Source organism: Antedon mediterranea, chromosome 5 (assembly GCF_964355755.1).
Source record: "Antedon mediterranea chromosome 5, ecAntMedi1.1, whole genome shotgun sequence".
NCBI lineage: Eukaryota > Metazoa > Echinodermata > Crinoidea > Comatulida > Antedonidae > Antedon > Antedon mediterranea.
This window is the reverse complement of record NC_092674.1, coordinates 20,991,315-21,012,385: the sequence shown is the minus strand read 5'-3', so window position 1 is coordinate 21,012,385 and position 21,071 is coordinate 20,991,315. Positions and strand designations below refer to the sequence as shown.

General features: G+C 35.8%; 4 protein-coding genes across 5 annotated transcripts; 3 read left to right on the top strand and 1 right to left on the bottom strand.

The window, feature by feature from the left end:
* Positions 1-377: 377 nt before the first annotated feature.
* On the bottom strand, positions 378-3,947 carry LOC140049464 (uncharacterized). Of its 2 annotated transcripts, none has more exons than XM_072094353.1 (5): positions 3,851-3,947; positions 2,766-2,844; positions 2,127-2,389; positions 1,636-1,720; positions 378-1,344 (listed from the first exon to the last, which is right to left on the bottom strand). In XM_072094353.1, the coding sequence occupies exons 2-5, from the start codon at positions 2,824-2,826 to the stop codon at positions 917-919; spliced, it is 837 nt and encodes a 278-aa protein (XP_071950454.1). In that variant the 5' UTR covers positions 2,827-2,844; positions 3,851-3,947; the 3' UTR covers positions 378-916. The 2 variants fall into 2 exon arrangements, with proteins under 2 accessions (XP_071950454.1, XP_071950455.1); XM_072094354.1 differs by lacking the exon at positions 3,851-3,947 and adding an exon at positions 3,401-3,470.
* A 2,459-nt stretch (positions 3,948-6,406) lies between these two features.
* LOC140049356 (uncharacterized) lies at positions 6,407-8,558 on the top strand. Its single transcript, XM_072094229.1, has 3 exons — positions 6,407-6,497; positions 6,949-7,025; positions 7,276-8,558. Exon 3 carries the CDS (start codon positions 7,416-7,418, stop codon positions 8,472-8,474), a length of 1,059 nt encoding a protein of 352 aa, XP_071950330.1. The 5' UTR covers positions 6,407-6,497; positions 6,949-7,025; positions 7,276-7,415; the 3' UTR covers positions 8,475-8,558.
* Positions 8,559-8,890: 332 nt separating this feature from the next.
* Positions 8,891-11,100, top strand: LOC140049795 (uncharacterized). The gene is made up of 2 exons (XM_072094743.1): positions 8,891-9,225; positions 9,675-11,100. The coding sequence occupies exons 1-2, from the start codon at positions 8,891-8,893 to the stop codon at positions 11,098-11,100; spliced, it is 1,761 nt and encodes a 586-aa protein (XP_071950844.1).
* A 542-nt stretch (positions 11,101-11,642) lies between these two features.
* LOC140049794 (uncharacterized) lies at positions 11,643-12,839 on the top strand. The gene has a single exon (XM_072094742.1). The coding sequence runs from the start codon at positions 11,643-11,645 to the stop codon at positions 12,837-12,839; it is 1,197 nt and encodes a 398-aa protein (XP_071950843.1).
* Positions 12,840-21,071: the final 8,232 nt, after the last annotated feature.

Genomic DNA, 21,071 nt, shown 5'->3' with positions numbered 1-21,071 from the left:
TCATTGTCCAGTGGGGTTTTCTATTACTTTATAGATCGGTGAAACGTTGTCTTGCCTTGTTCAGGAACTGTACCCCAATGTAGTAGTTTTGAAAATAAGACAAAGAGAATTGGACTGTTTTCAGAAGCAATTTTCTCAATAGTCTACAGTGGATACCATCGGGTCAAGACCTGTCAAGACCAAATATCTGATGCTAATAAATAGTTGAACCTTTCATCCGCTGGAAAGAGCTACTGAACGAATCAGTGTTGTGACAAATACTAAAAATAAATATCTCTTTTTTTTTAAACCGATGCAAATGCTTTATTAGGCATTTCAAATTTCATTTTAGTATAAACAAAAATAAGTTTACCATTTCACATTCTTCAAGGCAAGAACAAAAACAAAACAATCTGATTTGTTTTAAACAAAGTTGATGCTATTTAAAAGATCTATTCTACAAAAATATAATTATATCTTTCTGATTCACGTTTTTATTTAATTTATTCGTAACAAGAATATAAATGATCCCTTCCAATTGAATGACAAGCGACTTTTAGACAATAATAAAAAGCAATAGGCCTATGTAGAGTTTGGGTTAGTTCGTAATAATACAAAACAAACGCCATGTCAGCCAATAATACTGTACACAAATCTCATTTAACATCTCAACAAGATCTGAAATATAGTCGAGTTGTTCTTGATTGAAAATTATCATCAAATTTGATTGTATGCAATTATGAGCTCATGAGCATTTAAATTATCAAAGCAAGCAAGACAATAAATAAGATAACGTTAAATCAGGGTTATTTGATATCTTTAAACAGAAGTAATTCTATCTTTCTACTTTCCTATCGTGCCTAATATTTTGATTGAGGAAGGCCTAGCTTACACCTGCCGTGCTTAATTTTAAAAAGATGGACATGAATAAAAACTTTCAATGGCAAAATTGAAAAATTCCTTTGATGTTATACCACGTTGAGAATCCAACGTATTTGACAGGAAATGGATACGGGTCATCCCATTCCATGAAATGGTCACTGCCTTCCAGACCAACACGTATTGATCCATTTACAAACGATATCCAGAATTTTGTAAACTCATCCACAGATATTATTCCAGCTTCAAAATATATTTTCTTATCTGGACACTGCGCACAGCGGCGAATGACTGATTGAGTATTTTCCCAACCACCAATCACAATCTCATACATTGGTATCATAACCTCCGGACTTGACGATAACGCAATGTGAACATCATTTTTAGCAACGACACTGAACTCTATTCTTGTCGTCGTTTCTACTTGTAGTATTGGGTTATCAAAACGATATTCGTAGTTGGCAGTTGTAACATATTCTTTGCAGACTGTAGTGAAAAAATAGATAAAACTAGTAATAACTAAACAAACAAAAACAAATTAAGCTTGTTCCCCATGACGTATAGGCAGTTAGGACGGGATCCATCGCGCCGTGATTGGTCAATGTACGGTGTTCTTATAAACCAAGCACAATTTAATTAATCATAACATGATAATGATATTAAACAATGATATTACAACTTTGAGCGCGAGCCTTCAAAAATCATTTTGAATTAGATGTACTTTGTTTAACACGGAAACCTCTACCCTTCGTCGTGTAATGACAGTAATTAACTTACTCATATTTTGACATTCATATCCATATTGGTAAAAGCATTTGACCTCGTCGTTTTCATTGTAACCAATAGATTCATGATTTTTTATCTACGTGTAAAGAATAAAAAATAGTAAATGACAATGATGAATATGGAAGAATTTAAGTTGCGAATGCGCAATACGGACTATTGTTTTTACAGGCTTGCGAAAGTTGTAATATACACATTCTAAGTTTCCTAAATAGTAATTAGAAAAATGAAAACTGAACGATAAGACAGATAAGCCCAGGCCTTCTTAAAACCGTAATGAGTATTACGTACACATTGGCGCGCCGCAATACTACAGCAGATTTACGCAGCCGCCGCAGTATTGGTTGGTTGTGAGCATAATACAATTTGTTGGGAATTTTTATCAGCCGAAATGTATTTGTTGCATACTATAATACTAGTTGTAGTTAATCATGTATTGTTTTGTGTTATTAAGCAGAAAACATCCATGGACATGCCATAAATACCTTGGAAATTTCGTAGTATGTAGGTTGACCATTGTCAGTATCTAAACTACCGCTTTCGACGCTGCTATACATCACACATGAATTAATTCTATCAAAACGGATAGACACGCATGTTGGGTCAAGAGTACAAAAGCTGACGCATTGAATGGCAGAACAAGAGTTAACAACACGATCCATTTTAACATTATAGTCTTTCTTATTACGGACCATCATGTTTGACAAAAAACAGTTATGTTCGTGTAATGTACGAACCAAGCTTGACTCTAAATTTACAAAATAAAAAAAATAAAATATAAAAGTAATCACAATACAAAGGACAAATTTGTTGCACGAAAACATTATTTGTATTGTGAAACATTGATTTAATAACGCTTTTCGGGTTTTAAACAATAACATAATTTTTTTATACCAACAATTTAAAAGTCATGTCTTGCTTTAGTTTCAATACAATAAGAGGCACCACAACCACATAACGTTTGTGTGTGGTCGTTTTCGATTAAGTTTTCAAAAGCGCTATGGCAATAGGACAAACAAGTTTGTCAAAATGTAGTTATAATCAGAGTTGAGGACATTTGTTGGTTACAACAAACGCAGTATATGGAAAGAATCAATAACTATTATTATATATTTAATACTTACCAGTGTTGTAAACAATGATCAGTACACAGATAAAACAACTTAACTTCTTCAACAAATCCATTGCAATTTATCACTTATTCTTAATAAATAAGAAAACAATTCGTAGATAAGTAATCAAAAACATTCTAGAACTTAATTCTACAATCAGGAAAGAAATACGACTTATGATAAAATTACGAAAGATGCACCACGTCTGTACTTTGTATTTACTGTAAAAGATACATTTTTTAAATTTTGTATCGCAAACTAGCAATATCGTGTCTGCTGAGTGCAGCATTGATTCATTTAATAAGTGACAGAAAATGCTACAGTAGCCCATGGTACTAGGTTGCCCTCAGCATTCAACGCAGAATTTATTCTCGTTTGTCGTTAGACATAATTCTCTACACAAGAATCAGGGGTTCTTTTTTTTACGGAAAGGGGGAATGTGTACATCTCACTGTAAAAATGTCATTACTAAAAATCTGAAAAGATAAAGTTAGGAAAATCTGAACTTCAAACTGAATAAAAAATATTGAGTAGAAAGTCAGGGTAACAAAAATGAACAAATAATAAGTTGTTTGGTGAGTCAGGAGTTTATTAAACGTGTTTAGCAACACGGGTCTCTCAAGTTTTTATAAGTTTTACAAATTTACCCAATCGGATGTTTACGTTTACTTTACTTCAAACTTAATGACGAAACCCATTCCATAGATCAACATTTTTATTAAAAACCTCAGTATTTCACTTTAGCACTTTTAAACTATCTTGACATAAGCAGAAATAGACGCTAGTCCAGTCTAAGATTTGTAAAATATGCTTGTGCTCACCGACGAACTACCAATAGTGCGTCTAAGAAACAATATAAGGTTATTTAACCAGTAATTTGTGGTTGTGTAAAATGTGGTTAAGATATGTAAAAACCATAACATTGATATCAGGATGTCCAATCTAATGCGCTTATTGACTACCCTATTTTTTTAGCAAAATTATAATTTAACAACCTCGTAAAAATGAAAGTGAATTGTTATATTAATGTATTATTCTTTATTTTCACCTTAACTTAAACAGATAAAAATATAAGTGAAAATAAATATTAAACTTACTTATGAGCGAACAGGTTTCTGAAGACCAACGTACACGCTGTAATTTGTGTATAGGCTACACAATTATATTTTAATTCCTCCAGAAGTGACACCGATTATATGCTCTATGCTCACTCATTTAATGACGAAAAGACTTTTATTTGGAAGAACTACTTGCCAGTAATGTTCAGTCATGCGTTCGCTATGTATGAGTAAATAGGTCCAATTATAAATTGTCAATTCATAATAATATTACAATATGCTGAAGATCAAGTTAATTTAGAATGATAAAGCAAAATAATGGGCTTTAAAAAAAAATCTTTTGTATATTACAATATGCTAAGATCTTATCTGTAGAAAGATTATAGTTAGTTTAATTAGTATAACTAGATGGTACGCTCGCTTCGCTCGCGTACAATCTAGGTCGTGCCCACAGATGGTTCTCGAATACACAGTATTTTCCAGCGAGAAAAAAATGGAGATTTCAAATGTACGTACTGCAGGACTATAATACATTGTCGTTTACAGAAACGAATAAATATACACGATGATTTATGTAGTCAGCTAAAATTAGCACCCTGGGAATTACTTCCGAGAGAGAAACAAAATGAGTCAAATTTTTTTATTTGGACTCATTTAAACAAACACAATTTGTGTTTTGTATGTAACATTAAGGGTTGAGGGATGGGGGAAGAAGATAGGTACAAAGAGGAAACATTTTAAAATATATTCTTATCCACTCAGTAACGAAATATTGTTTTTAATGTTTTATAGGCCTATAAATAATATACCACTAAATACAGTAAAACATTTACGATTTAATACTTTGTTAAAACTCTCACTGTCATAGTCGATTGAAATAGTAAAGTACATGTAACGATACACCACTACGTACGTTTATATATTTTTAAATTATTATTTAATACAAACGTTGAGAAGCAACTGTCAGTAATAACGTTTATTTATTTGTATATTATATGTTTATAATCTAACAGTAGGGCCTACCCACACTCACAGTAATAAAGTTTATTTGTATATTTGTTTATATTATATCTAACAGTACCAACACTCACAGTAAGAAATTTGCGATTCAAATTGCGATCAAAAGTGGTTAATACCTTAACAGTATTGTACAGCATTGCAAAACTATTTATGTTTATTCTCCAAGGGGGCCCATAAATCTAAATCTATACCTCTATGGTTAAACCAAATAATTTGGAATGTTCCATTCATCACAAATCAATACATTTGTAAAAACGTATATTACATGTATCAAAATAGCATTTTTAAAAGAAAATCGGCCTGTCTTCAACATTATGATGCTGTACTCGAACTGTTCAATCGGTTTTCAGCTATTAAAAACAATTATCGTAGGAGGAGATAGGAAAATGCGAAGTGTCCTCGTATTATTGTGTGCGGGAATTTTTCAAATTGACATCCATTAGACAGTGTATACCACGATCGGAAAATACCCCTATTTGGGGCAAAAACTTGTAAGCATAGTATTTTGTAACTTTACCAGAAATGAAACCTTTATCTGAAGTAATAAAGTTTTCGTTAACGCCGAACTTGCGCAGCGTAACGTACGTGTTATTTTATGAAATTCTATGATTCGGATTATCATAAATTCAAAACAATAAGTCATTTTTATTTAAGGTTTATAAAATCATAATTTATATAAGTTGTCAAGTTTGTATGGAATAAAAATGGCCTATTGCGCAATAAATTCAGCGCGCACGCACAATTAAAATTTTATATTGCGAAAATCAATTTCTAATCAATTTTCTGCAAGTTTCAGGTCTCAACACACAATTATACGACAAAAAGAATGTTCGTCAAATCAGTGGCTTTATTATGATCACTTAATGTAAATTGGAAATATCGGTGATTAGGTTACAAAAACATAAAAAGTCAAACTTCACTTCACTTCCATAAATAAAAACATATATATATATATATATGTATATCCAAAGGCATATTACTGAAAAAAATGACAATGCTGTGGGTATCAGTGGCTGGATCACAATGGAGATACAAAATAAAAGCGAAAAGCTAAATCAAAACGAGAAGTAAAACAGTCAGAAATGTTAGCAGAGCTTTTAAAATGAGATAAAAATTACACACTGTTGTAATCAGCACATCAAAATAGATCATTCCTATAATTAATTGGAATACTAAATAATACATAATTAATTTTCTAAACCTTTTTATTTAAAATTTGCCAATATTTTTTAAAACAGAACAATTTAAAGCATTCATTTACAATATTTTTATATAAATTTGCCATAAAAATGTCGATACAAAACATACAATTAACCCTCAGTTTACTATTGATTGTTTTCCATTTTAATATTGAAGAGTTATCTAAAACGTGTTGAATGGTCTGACCATCATTTTGAAACTTCTCATACAATATTTATATCCGTACGTTCTCCAACTACCCCATGTAATGATGGCCCCATTCTTTCCTGATCCATCGCCCTTTCCTATCCATAGTCCATTTTGTGCTGTCCGTTTGAGGAGTTTTATTGATCGTAGCGCCCTCTGGGGTCAACTAAGATTAGCTCTACCGCAAGGTTACTTTCTTTTTAACAAGTTAGTCATCTTTGAAAGATGTATCTTTAAGATGCAAAGTTACCTGTGTTTATCACCGTTTTAATGTTTTCTGGTGAGTTTCGGAACCTATATTATAGTAGTTATGTTTTTACCTTAGAATCTGATAGTTGTTATTTTGTTAGCTGTTACTTATTATATTAGAAGAATTTTATGGATCTTTGGTCCAACATGTTACCACGAGGATGACAAGGTGTGGCTCGTCGTTGTTTCGAGCTTCCCGTTAACGAAGAATGTACACCTATGTTAACGTTGTATGCCATATGTTAGCACTGTATGCCGTATGTTAAGCCTAAAATACAACTAGCGTTTATCCATATATATTTTAAGCACTAGAAGGTTATAATTTAATCGTATAATTTTCTTAGTTTCTGGTCATTTATAGCTTCTTCTAAAGGACCTCCACTCGCCGATTTTTCTTAGTCATGAATATTTATGAGTTAGTTTAGAGATTGAGGGCGGTGTTTACCAACGTTATTATTTAGTGATAATATGTTTCTTTTTAGACATTTTAAAGTTATCCAAGTGATTTGCTTCCCGAAGCTTCCTCAGATTGAATCCGTATTATGTTGAGTCACACTCTGTAAGTTTATTTGTAATAATCAGTTATTATGTTTACATTCGATTGTTCATAGGTTTTGATGTATACTGAAGTGTGTTATGCGTAACGCTGAACTTTATTGTAAGAAATTGAAGTTTGTAAACAGTTGATAATCTCTGTTTGTAGAGAATGTAATATTTCACCATTCTGACATATTTACTATATAAATCCATTAATCATTTCATTCATGATGTTTGTGACTAGACTATGTATCGATTATGTTTGTTTGCAGTTTTACCGCTTTGGAATAAAGACAAAGAAGTACCCGTACTCAAGTGTTTGTGTTCCTTGGTTATACTCATTGGTATAGAGGGCGTCCCGGCTCCCCAGGTCCAATTACAGTAAAAAGAGTATCACAGTACTGATTCTACGATGGATATGCAAGGAGATTCTCTTGATGTCAAAAGTAGCAAGGCACCTTCCTGTAGGTCAAGCCACCAGTCAAGTACGAGTTCAGCAGCGGTACGAGCCCGTGCTAAAGTCGAGGCACTGAAGACAAGAAGGGAGTTTGCTCACCAAGAAGCTGCTTTAAAGGCTAAAGAACAACAGATTGCAAATGCCATGCTGCTCCTGGAAGCAGATAAGGATTTGGCAATGTCGGAAGCTGAAGCTAAAGTTCTGGAAGCAGCTGCAGAAGAACAAGACATAGGTTGGTATTCGTCTCGTGATCTTGGAATTCCGGTTTCAGATCCAGTAGTCAGAGTGCAGGAATACCTCTTGACAGATGCAGATGTCTTTTTTCCTGCTGATGGTCCAACTGAGCCGCTAGAGGCAAGGTTTCATCCAATTGCTCAACCACAGTTTCAACCGAGTATTCAAGCATCCGTGCAATCCCCGGTTGGAGCACCAGCGCAACTGCCTGTGCAAGCACCAATGCGATCGCCTGTCGAACCTCAGTTTCAACCAGCGTTTCGAGCACCCATACAATCCCCAGTGGAAGTGACAATGCAACCTCCTGTTCAGCCTGAGTTTCAGCCAGCGTTTCGAGCACCCGTACAATCCCCAGTTGAAGTGACAATGCAACCTCCTGTTCAGCCTGAGTTTCAGCCAACATCACAGCTACCGGTTCGAACACAATTTCAGCCTCACACTCAAGCATCTGTTCAATTGCCTGTTCCACCTAAGGTCGAGTTGAACCCAAATGAGACTCCTTTATTGAAAGAAAACCTTAATTCAATAAGCAACATGATGGTGCGAAAAGACCTAATAAGGAGTGGGATAAGGAAGTTCAGTGGGAAGATATCCGAGTTCAGGGCGTGGAAAGCCAGCTTCAAGCAAGCAACAAAAGATTTAGACCTGAAAGCCTTCCAGGAAATGGACCTTATCCTTGATTCCCTAGAGAACGAACCAAGGACTTTACTGGTACCAATCCATGGCATCCATACCGACAGACCTGAAGTAGGCTTACCCCGCATGTGGGAATTTCTTTAAGGGAAATATGGTTCGTGTGAAGCTGTTGAATACGTACTAAGAAGATTAAACGAATTTCCAAAAATCAACAATCGGGATCATCTAAAATTGGAGCAGTTTGGGTATCTGCTATTAGAAGCCCAGTATACGAAAGATGCACAGAAATATTCGGGTCTACTGGTCCTAGACTCGGCATCAGGCTTACTGCCATTAATGCAAAAACTTTCAGAGAGACTCCAAGGTAAATGGCGAACGAAAGGGTCAGAATACAAGGAGAAGAACAACGTGAGTTTTCCACCCTTTGAAGTTTTTGTGAAGTTTGTGCAACACCAAGCTAAACTACAAAATGACCCGAGTTTCCTGTTTCCTTTGAACCCTTCAAAGTCAGAAGAACAGTTCTCTCGTAAACCAACAGTCACTGCCCAAAAAACGGAATTATGTACAAGCGGGCCATGCCACCGAAAGGATCAATGTGTCCTATACACAATACAAGCCACAGTCTAGTGGAGTGTCGACAATTCAGGGGCAAGACTTTAGAAGAAAAGTCTGAACTAATAAAAGAACATAGGCTATGCTTCAGGTGCCTAAAGCCAAACCATCGATCAAGAAATTGCAAATCACAAGTTAAGTGTGAAAAATGTGAAAAGCCGCATTTGACGATCATGCACCGAGAGCTTAAGCCAAACCAACCCCCATCAGCGCCCCAAAAGAACCTCCTACAGCATCGCCACAGAAGCCTTCACCGATGCCGACAGAAACAACGGCAGATAAAGTAAACAATAAGTGTACCAGAGTATGTGGTCAGCGAAAACATGGAAGATCCTGCGCAAAAATATGTCTCGCGAAGGTGTACCACACAAGTAATCCTACTAATATTATTAAAACGTACGTATTGATTGACGACCAAAGTGATGGATCACTCATTAGTGGCAAACTTATAGATGGCCTCAACTTACAATGCGAATCGCATGTTTATATGGTAAAGACTGTTGGGGGCCATCAAGAAATAGACGGAAGAAAAGTTTCTGTACTTGTCATCGAAAGCCTGGACGGAACATCTTCTATTCCTGCCCCTACTTTGTACGAATGCAGTGGTATCCCTGGTGACGTGTCGGAAATTCCTCCTCCGGAAGCTGCCGAAGCATTCAAACATCTGGAGCCAATCTCACATCTTATACCGCCTTTAAAGAAAGACGCAGATGTTTGAATTCTGATTGGAAGGGATGCTCCCCAATTCCACAAAGTTAGGGAAGTCATAAACGGAGAAGATCAAGAACCCTGGGCACATCGCGTAGATCTTGGCTGGGTTGTGATAGGAGAGGTGTGTTTAAATGGTGCACACCTTCGACAAGATCTAACAAACCAGAAAGAGGCCATCAGTACGTACTACACGCAACTAACCAATGGACGTAATTCAGCCAACTTTCGACCCTGCGAAAATGCAGTAGAAATATGTCAGATTCTAAATCACGAAAAGCAATTTGGTGCAGACATTTTTACACAGACTGCAGGTGACGAAGAATTAGGCCGTTCAACTGAAGATTTGGAGTTTTCTAATCTTATGAGTCAAGAGATGGTAAAAGATGCAGCTGGTAATTGGGTTGCACCCTTGCCATTCAAAACAGGTCGGCAAAAACTCCCCAACAACAAGTGTCAAGCAACACAAAGGATGAAGACGCTTGTCAGTTCCTTGAATAAAAATCCTAAAAAGAAAGCTCATTACTTTGATTTTATGGGCAAGATACTGGATAAAAGGCTTGCGTGTCGGGTAGAGAATAAGTTTCTGAAAGAAGAAGATGAAGCTTGGTATCTTCCTCACTTTGGCGTGTATCACCCGCAAAAACCTGACAAGTTAAGAGTGGTTTTTGACTCCAGTGCTACGTTCAACGGTGTTTCGCTAAACGACACTCTTTTGTCTGGCCCAGATCTAATGAACCAGTTACTCGGAGTACTCATTCGATTCCGCGAAGAACCAGTAGCAGTGACGGGTGACATTGAACAGATGTTTTACGCATTTAAAGTGCGAGAAGATCACAGGAAATTTCTACGTTTTCTGTGGTTCAAAGATAATCAGCCTGATGCAGAAATCGTAACATACTGCATGTCAGTCCATATATTTGGAAATAAACCATCTCCAGCAGTGGCCATCAGCGGTCTAAGGAAGACGGGAATGGAAGGAGCTGCTGTTTTTGGTATGGATGTCAAGCAACTGATTGATGACAACTTCTACATGGATGATCTGCTCAAATCCCTACCAACTGTGGAGGAGGCTGTTGATATTTTGAAACGAACAAGAGATCTCCTGTCAACCGCAAATATTCGACTGCACAAGTTTACGTCTACCAATCCTGACGTTCTGGCTGCTTTCAAGCCAGAAGAGTTAGCTCCAGCAGCTTCCTTGGTTGAAAATGAAATTACATCCAAACTGGATCAAATCAATTCAGCGAACACTGGGAGTGTGTTGGAACCTACAAGAGGACACATTTACGTTCCGGATAGCAGAACCGAATCCAAATTCAAGTACCAAAAGGATGGTGTTGTCGGAAGTAAATGGTGTTTACGACCCCATGGGTCTAGCTGCCCCAGTCATAATCAAGGGGAAAATGTTACTCCGCGAGATGTCAAAGGACAATGTTGGTTGGGATGACCCACTTCCACAAGACTTATTACAGGACTGGAGGACATGGAGATACTCCCTGAAGGATCTGGAAGGGGTACAGATACCACGGCCTTTCACACCTTACCCCTCGAAATATGTACAAAGAATGGAACTCCATACTTTTGGCGATGCATCTAATGCGGCAATTGGTGCAGCTTGCTACCTAAAGTCTGTTAGCGCTGACGGAGAGATTTATGTCAGATTAGTGAGGGGAAAAGCTAAGCTTGCACCCAAGGCAGCTACGACCATTCCAAGACTCGAATTGTGTGCGTCAGTTCTTGCTACAGAGATCGAAGAATATGTCAGACATGAGCTCAAAATTGAGATACCATTCAATTTTCTACACCGATAGCAAGGTAGTGTTAGGTTATCTGACGAATCGCAAGCGGCGCTTTCGCACGTATGTATGTAATCGTGTTTCCAAAATACTCCGAACGTCAACCCCAGGACAATGGAGGTATGTACCGTCTGCGAGAAACCCGTCCGACCAAGCATCCAGGTCAATTCCTGCGTCCGATCTAAAAACTTCCATGTGGATAGTAGGGCCGGAGATTTTACGTACATGTCGGGCAGCAGAAGGAGACATGATGGGATTTGATGTTGAGTTACTTGCAAACGACCCTGAGGTGTATCCTGAAGCAGCCGTTAGTTGTAAGAAGACCGTAATACCCTCTAGAGGGCTTGGTAACCATAGGTTCAGCAGGTTCTCTTCATGGAAGGTCATTAAGAGAGCTATATCTAATCTGAAGGGTGTGGCTAAGTCATGGAAAAATAATTCCAGCCGCAAGGATAAACAAGTAAAGTCCCCTAGAGATCTTCAAGAAGCGGAAACAACTATTTTAAGAAGCCTTCAGAGTGAAACCTTTAGCAAAGAGATAGAGGAGGTGAAGAAGGAGAAACTTTCAAAAAATAACAAGTTGATCGCACTCCAACCATACCTGGATCAAAAAGGAATACTTAGAGTTGGCGGCAGACTAAAGCATGCTCAGTTATCTGAAAGAGCAACCAATCCTATAATTCTTCCAAAAAACAACCACATAACCGATCTCGTAATCAAGCACTTGCATCAACAATGCAACCATCAGGGCAGACACATCACGCTTGGAAGGTTGCGCAGTGAAGGATATTGGGTGTTAGGAGGACATAAGCAAGTAGCTAAGGTAATTCAAGGTTGTGTGACATGCAGAAGACTGCGAGGAAAACACGAAACCCAGATTATGGCAAATCTACCTTTTCAAATCAGTAGAGGAAAAACCAGAGCCAGCTGCCAGGCTAAAAGGTGGGCAGTGATGTTTACATGCATGTACACACGAGGCGTGCATATTGAAGTTCTGGAATCAATGGATAGTTCTTCCTTCATCAATGCCCTGCGACGATTTTTCGCCATCCGTGGTCCAGCAAAGCAGATCAGGTCGGATTGTGGAACAAATTTTGTTGGAGCTTGCAGTAAGCTAGGCCATGAACTACACGATAAGAATACTGTTAAACGGTTCCTTCTCGATCATGGCTGTGAGTGGATTTTTAACCCACCACATGCATCCCATATGGGAGGTGCATGGGAACGCATGATAGGAATTGCCAGACGCATATTGGATGGCGTCATGAGAGACGTAAAGCCAAGTCAGATAACTCATGAAGTCTTTGTCACATTGATGGCAGAGGTGGCTGCTACAATTAATTCGAGAGACCACTTTTGCCAGATAGTGATATTCCCGAGCTGCCATTGAATTTGTCACCCAGCATGTTACTCACTATGAAATCTTCGCCAGTGACGGCTCCAGATGGTCCCTTTAATAAAAACGACCTATTACGAAGTCAGTGGAGACGTGTGCAACACCTTGCCAATATGTTTTGGTCAAAGTGGCGCAAAGATTATCTGCTTTTGTTACAAACACGTACAAAGTGGCAAACTACCAAACGTGATTTGAAGATCGGAGATATCGTTCTCGTGAAACATGACCTTCATCGAAATGATTGGCCGTTGGGTAGAGTTGTGAACACAGCAGCCGCTGAAGATGGTCATATCCGTAAGGTGAACGTAGAAATGATTGTTGAGGATAGAAAGAAGACCATGCTGAGACCCATAAGTGAGCTGATATTATTAATTCCATCCGAAGACTAGCTTGGAGGACTTTGTTAGCATTACAACAGATAATGCATTTTTTGTAGTTTTAGTTAAATAATGGTTTTTAATAACAATAAGTTAAAGGTAGCTTAATAATAATACAGTAATACAATTGTATCTTAATATCTCATGTTATTAATGGTTGTAGCAAGTAAGGGTCTACTTATGTTAAGTCAGTAGCGCTTGTTTTATGTTTTGTTGTCCCTCATGTAACTTGGTACGATCATTTTTAGTGATGATGCGGTCATCACTGGAGGGAGTGTGCTGTCTGTTTGAAGAGTTTTATTGATCGTAGTGCCCTCTGGGGTCAACTAAGGTTAGCTCTACCGCAAGGTTACTTTCTTTTTAACAAGTTAGTCATCTTTGAAAGATGTATCTTTAAGATGCAAAGTTACCTGTGTTTATCACCGTTTTAATGTTTTCTGGTGAGTTTCGGAACCTATATTATAGTAGTTATGTTTTTACCTTAGAATCTGATAGTTGTTATTTTGTTAGCTGTTACTTATTATATTAGAAGAATTTTATGGATCTTTGGTCCAACATGTTACCACGAGGATGACAAGGTGTGGCTCGTCGTTGTTTCGAGCTTCCCGTTAACGAAGAATGTACACCTATGTTAACGTTGTATGCCATATGTTAGCACTGTATGCCGTATGTTAAGCCTAAAATACAACTAGCGTTTATCCATATATATTTTAAGCACTAGAAGGTTATAATTTAATCGTATAATTTTCTTAGTTTCTGGTCATTTATAGCTTCTGCTAAAGGACCTCCACTCGCCGATTTTTCTTAGTCATGAATATTTATGAGTTAGTTTAGAGATTGAGGGCGGTGTTTACCAACGTTATTATTTAGTGATAATATGTTTCTTTTTAGACATTTTAAATTTATCCAAGTGATTTGCTTCCCGAAGCTTCCTCAGATTGATTCCGTATTATGTTGAGTCACACTCTGTAAGTTTATTTGTAATAATCAGTTATTATGTTTACATTCGATTGTTCGTAGGTTAAATGTCAGTCAGTTTTGATGTAACTGAAGTGTGTTATGCGTAACGCTAAACTTTATTGTAAGAAATTGAAGTTTGCAAACAGTTGATAATCTCTGTTTGTAGAGAATTTAATATTTCACCATTCTGACATATTTACTATATAAATCCATTAATCATTTTATTCATGATGTTTGTGACTAGACTATGTATCGATTATGTTTGTTTGCAATTTTACCGCTTTGGAATAAAGACAAAGAAGTACCCGTACTCAAGTGTTTGTGTTCCTTGGTTATACTCATTGGTATAGAGGGCGTCCCGGCTCCCCTGGTCCAATTACACCTTAGCCTTTTCTATAACTGGGGATACAGAGGTGTTAGGAACAAACTTAGACTCGTAGAAGTCGGTTAATGATTGAATAGATATATCATTGGGATTTAAGTTCCTTTTACCCGTAGAATTATTAGTTGCGTTCCAGATTTTGTTGGGATTTTCTTTTTCTTTATATAACCTATTCAAAGTGGAGTAATTTTTGTTAGCAGCATTTTTAACGGACGATCGAGTCTATAGTGTTTTTTGGCAAGTTTATAACATGAACATATCTGGCCGGATCTAGACCCCCCCCCCCCCCTCCCCACAGTCTTTCCATATACCAAACCAAAAAAGTTGTCTGTCCCTGGAAATTGTACATTTGCTATTCCACCAGTTTACTCTCTTTCTTGAACTACAACTATTTTTAGTTGTACGGGAATTGCAAGAATAGAGGACTGAGCCGATTCTTGATCATTAATACAATTTTATTGGTATTTAATTTGATCAATCTTAGATTTGAAATTACTTTCAAATTCACGACAGAAACTTTTGTTTTTCACAGTGACACTTCGGAAATACCATAGATCATTGATCATTGATCATTATTCTTATCTTTTTTTCAGAATATATTTACCTTCATGTCAAGTTTGGTAATAAGAGGAGAGATCACTGGTATTGTTCGGGATGTCTCTTAGAATTCGACAGCTGATCTTGCTACGAGAGTATTTGTTAACAATTACATGGTCGATCTAGCTACGGCGGATACCTTTAAAATAAGTGTGGTCAATAAATTGGTTAAAATCAAAATTACAAACAGAGAAATCATTATCACATATAGAATCGTACATAATGATATTATGAACGTTTAAATGGATGCGATTTAAACCAATTTAGTTGTAAATTGAATTTTTTTGTAGTGAGGCATAATTCAGATACCCCACAATAATGACCGGACTATAATCATAATCATCAATGTATCCCTGCAACGCATGAATTGTTTTAGCATACAGTTGTAGCTGGTCATACGACTGATCAAAATGGGGCATATACAACACCAAAAATGGACAATAAAATATTACCATCTTTCACCGTCTGAATTGCGCTTATGAGTTTGTGTTCGATCGAAATTTCTCTGTAAACTATGTCTTTTGCAAACTTACATATGAAGCCAATACCTCCGTGGGGTTTGCCGGTTGACACTTTTTTTTACGGATTCATACCTGATTTCAAGAAAGTCTGATATCCTTTGATTCCAAAATGTTCATTAATCTATATATAAATTGTGGTTAATTCTGACATAGGCAAGCACAATGAAAAAACTTCGATATAAATCTCCACCTTGGATACCTACCTTATTTATCTTAGATGTACCGCGAAACGTACGGTAGATTTGATAACATTAGTTTTCAGTACTACGCTATTGTTCCATTTTTGTCTTTTACAACGGCAAAATTTAGCGTTACCTATCAAAATTTGTGGATATCACATCACAGGGTTATTTTCACACACTCGCGCTTTTTGTTCAACTGGCTTCCGTCACTTCCGGCAAAATGGCCGTTGGTGGCGACATTCAATATTAGATACAAATATTTTAGTGGTTCAACGTATCGTGAACTAGGCCTACTGCAATTAATTTGTTTTAGATATTCAACTAATCAATTATATTGATTAAAGGCATTTACTTTACGTGAACTACAATTTGTTTTAGTAATTTAACTATTATTGGCCTTTACTTTTACGTGAACTACATGTGATTTTAGTGATTCAACTGGATCGTTAACTACAATTAAAATATTTGTTTTAGATATTCAACTATCAATTATAAATGCCTTTAATTTACGTGAAATACAATTTGTTATAGTAATTTAACTAATTATTTATGCTATTTATCATTTTATCAAAAATTTAGGTGCGATTCAATGTTACTATAGGAGGCTAATTGAACTAATTATTTATGCTATTTATTAATCATTTAATCAAATTTAGGTGCGATTGTAGGCCTACTAGGGAAACACGTTCACTGTTTATATTATTGATTATTCCTGTTGCTTGCTCTATTTATAATTATAAATGGTGTCTTTTACGACTGATATTATAAGTAGAATACAAAAGTTGTTATTTGATCATTTTGTTCAAAAATTAACAAGATGCTGAATTGTTATGATATATTGTGATACAATGTTAAAGCCCCGCTCACTGTCACCCACTTTGATAAACTATCATTTTGGTCTCTTGGTAGAGACTGGTTCAGTGATTTATGACCGCTATTAACGGTTTCCTCCTGTGTGTAACGTTCATTCAGATAATATATATAATAATATAATATATGTATATTATACGTATACTGTTCTTTACAATTATATTATTTGCATTAATACCAATTGTTGTAAAGTTTTACATCATTACAGGAGATTTAATGTACATTTTGTTTACAAATAAATAAATCTATTGAGTAAATTTTCCCCTTTACGTTCCTATGACGACCGATTGCTTTCAAGTGTCCATACATCATTACTAACAGGGACATAATCAATCATAATTGGTATAAATTTCGCATCTTACACAACTTAATTTCAGTACAGGTTCAAATCTCACACACTCATTCGGCGGAAGACCGAATATAATAATTAAAATAAACATACATTACTCATCAGTCATATGCATAGGTGTCACCCGGGCTTTAATTTCCAGAGGCGTTGGTCATGTTTTTGGGGACCATTTGTGTACACCCACTAGAGGGTGCGCGAGTGAAGCGAGCGAACCCTTTAGTATATGAAATTTCACTAGTTCTCAGCCAATGCTTACAAAGAAAATTAACATCACAATTATTGTTGAAATACATTGGTCAAGAGAGTGCAGAGCACTTTTCAGACCAAAACAAGTAAACGATAAAATATTGCATACTTTTGAGTAGTTATCCATTATAAAGATAAAATAAAACGATTAAAAGTTTCATATAAAACTCACTAAAATAATTACGATTTGGTACGTAGAACGAACTTCCGTTTTACTTGGTCATTCTTAAACCTTTGACTCCCTTCATCGTACTTGTACTTTCGTCGTACTAAGCCAGTTACTTATTCGCCGTAGATGGCGTAGATGCAGAAAAGTTCAAGGAATTAGGGTGGCAAATAGTAAAGTAGGTCAAGAGTCAACGCTTCATACCAACAAATTGTGAAAAATGTAGTAGGTCAAGTGTTATAACGTTCGTAAAAGCCAGTTACTCATTCGCTGCAAAAAAGGTCGCGGAACAAGTGTAGAAAATGATAAAGTAGGCCAAGGGTGAACAATTCATACCAAAATATTTAGAAAAAAATTAAGTAGGTCAAGTGTTTTAACGTTCGTAAAGTCATTTACTTATTCGCCGTAGAGGGCGTAGATACAAAAAAGTTCGCAAAACTAGGGTGGCAAATGGTAGAATAGGTCAAGGGTCATCAATCTGTACCAAAATATTTTTAAAATATTAAGTAGGTCAAGTGTTAAAACATTCGTAAAAGCTTCTTACCTATTCGCCGTAGAGGGCGTAAATGCATAACATTTTATAGAACTTTGACCGGAAGAGGTAGAGGAGGTCAAGGCCAACATGTTGCAATAACAACTCAATTAGACAGTTATTACGTATTAAAATCTGTTTTTTTAATTTGTGACTGTCTCTTTAATTGAATGTGAATAAGGAACTAGTAACCATCTTCACAGATATAGAAAATAAACAGACCAATCTGATTGGTTTTGAATAAAGATGATGTTATTTAAAAGAGCTATTCTACTATAAAATATACAACTTACTGATTCTCGTTTGTATAGTAATTTATTCGTAACAAGAATATAAATTATCCCTTTCAATCTAATGACAAGCGACTTTTAGACAATAATATTAAAAAGCAAAAGGCCCAAGTACTCGGCAAACATATAACGTTTATCTAACGTTAGTGTTTGGCAGTTGTTTGTTCAGGTTCACTACGGACGTTCAAGTGACGTTCGAATAACGTTCATTCAAAAAACGTTGTTTGACATTATTTTAACGTTGAGGGTACGTTTATAGAAACGTTCAAATATAAAATTAAATAACTTGTCTTAATAACGTTTATCTATCGTTCAAAAACCGTTAACAATAATGTTTAAATATAACTTAAACAGAACGTTTTTAATAACGTTTATCAAACATTAGAAGGACATTCAGAATAACTTTCAAAAGTAATTTTGAGTGAACCTTTTTAACAACGTTCATCTAACGTTAGATTAACTTTCATAATAATATTAAAATGTAATGCTACTTTAAGTATTTAATTACCGTATCCATATCTATTCTAATGCTACAGTGCTAAACTTCAATTGAACCAGAATATTCCAAATTAAAAAGAACCAAAATTCCTTCTTTTAGAGTGAATGTCATCCTTTTAAAAAGTGGTATTAAAGAGTGAAGCATTTGGTTTTTCACTCTTTTACATTAAAAGAGTAAAGTAAGTGACGTGTATATTTTTTTTCATAAAAAAAAGTACATCGTTGTATTTTTAAGTATAAATTGGCATAGTGTAATATTCATTAATTAATGTATACATTTATTATACTTCGATTCTTTAATAAAACTCTTCATTATAACAACAATTGTATAATACACATTAATACCGGTACGCATATAATATTATTATTAGTAATTTCCGTTCACTAGTTCTGAAAATTAATAATTCTCTGAGCAAGCACAATTTCGTAGTTTTAATATATATTTTTATTTTTATTCGGCTTCGATAATTAGATTATATTAGATGTGAGTAGAAAAAGAGGTACTTCAGTCAGCCTTGACCTTGATGTATTTCCTGATTACGTAATATCCGCCAGGTGTTTCTAATGAAGGTCGTTTCCGCCAGGTGTTTCTAATGAAGGTCGTTCTTTTCCTGATTACGTATAGTTATGTAATTTCCGCCAGGTGTTTCTAATGAAGGTCGTTCTTTTCCTGTTATTGTAATAGTTATGTAATTTCCGCCAGGTGTTTCTAATGAAGGTCGTTCTTTTCCTGGTTTCGTAATAATTATGTAATTTCCGCCAGGTGTTTCTTTGTCTCTTATTTATTAATTTTTGGCGCGATGTTCTGGTACGTGGTGAGTGACGTCATTACGTTATTTATGATTTAAGACGGTGTAACAAAGTGAAGCGGTTATTGTTGTACTATTTTCCAGTTGTTTTTGCCTATTTTTGCGTAGAGTATCTCTTTTCAGTATTTCATTATGTCTGGAAGTATATATTTTCGCAAGGGAGTTGTGCAGATAATGTTATAATAATTAGCGATGATGAGGAGACTGTTGTTGTTCCAGGCAGTGATATAGATGATCGTTACACGGAGGCCGAAGAGGTTATCCCCGCCGGTATAGATGAAGGAGTCGAGAGGAGTAACAGGCCTACAAGTTGTATATTCACGTACGTGGACGAGGTGGAGAGAGAATTTATGTTGAAAATGGAGCGTTTGGTTAAACAATTGTTTGCTGCTCAAGTGTTAGCCAAGTGTTGGGTTTTAAGTAAAGCGGCTTGTTATGGTTGTGAATTTGACAGGAACAGTCAAAAAGATCATGATTTTTGTTGTATGAAGTCTCTAGAAGAACAGATTGACTATTTTTATCGGGAGGTTTTGGATAAGAAGTATGTTTCAGTCGATACCGTTTACAACGAACTAAATATGCACGGAGAATATTCATTGCCTCGGTATAGACATTTCGTTTATTTTCTTGTCAATACCCTGATTAATTCAGAGGCTATTTTTAAGCTGTTGTTCTTCGCTTTGCAGGCTAAATCTTATAACGGCATAGGCCTACATTTTAACGGTTCTTTGTAAATATCCTCTTATTGATTGTTACCTTTAGTTCTCTGAATGTTTTAATTTACCGTAGATGATGAAAAAATCCCTTAATCTAGCACTATTTAAAAAAAAAAAAGGTTCCGCAGTAAATGGTTTATTTTTTATGGTATTGATGGAATCATCGAGGCACAATATTAGGCTGAAAAACATGACGTCATTATTTTAAACGGTTTATCATACAAGAACAATTAACCAATCACAAAACTGAGCTACTGATTTGCGTAGAAGTTTCTGGAAATGACAAATTAAGGAAACACGTACACATTAATAAATATATATTAATTTTTATATAAATAATAGACAAAACAAAAGGAAATACACCAAACAAATCATTTTCGTTATGAATTTATAATAAATTTAAATTTCACCCCCCCTAGATCCGCCACTGGTATAGTTTGCAGTCCTCCATGTTGTTCGTATATTTTGTAAAAAGTGTACTTATGATTACTTTTAAAAACCAACTCATTTTATTTGCATTTTATCTACACCTCATGGTTAAAATGTGTTGTTTTTCATAGAGTGTGATGCTGCTTAAAACGTTATACTAGTATAACCACCAAAACGGTTTATTATCTGTAGGAAATCATCAATTGTAACAGTGGGAAAGCCACTTCGCGTTTTGACCGTTAAATCGTGTAAAATCGACTTACTTCCGCATTGACGATTTTGAAGCGCCACCTATCGTTGAA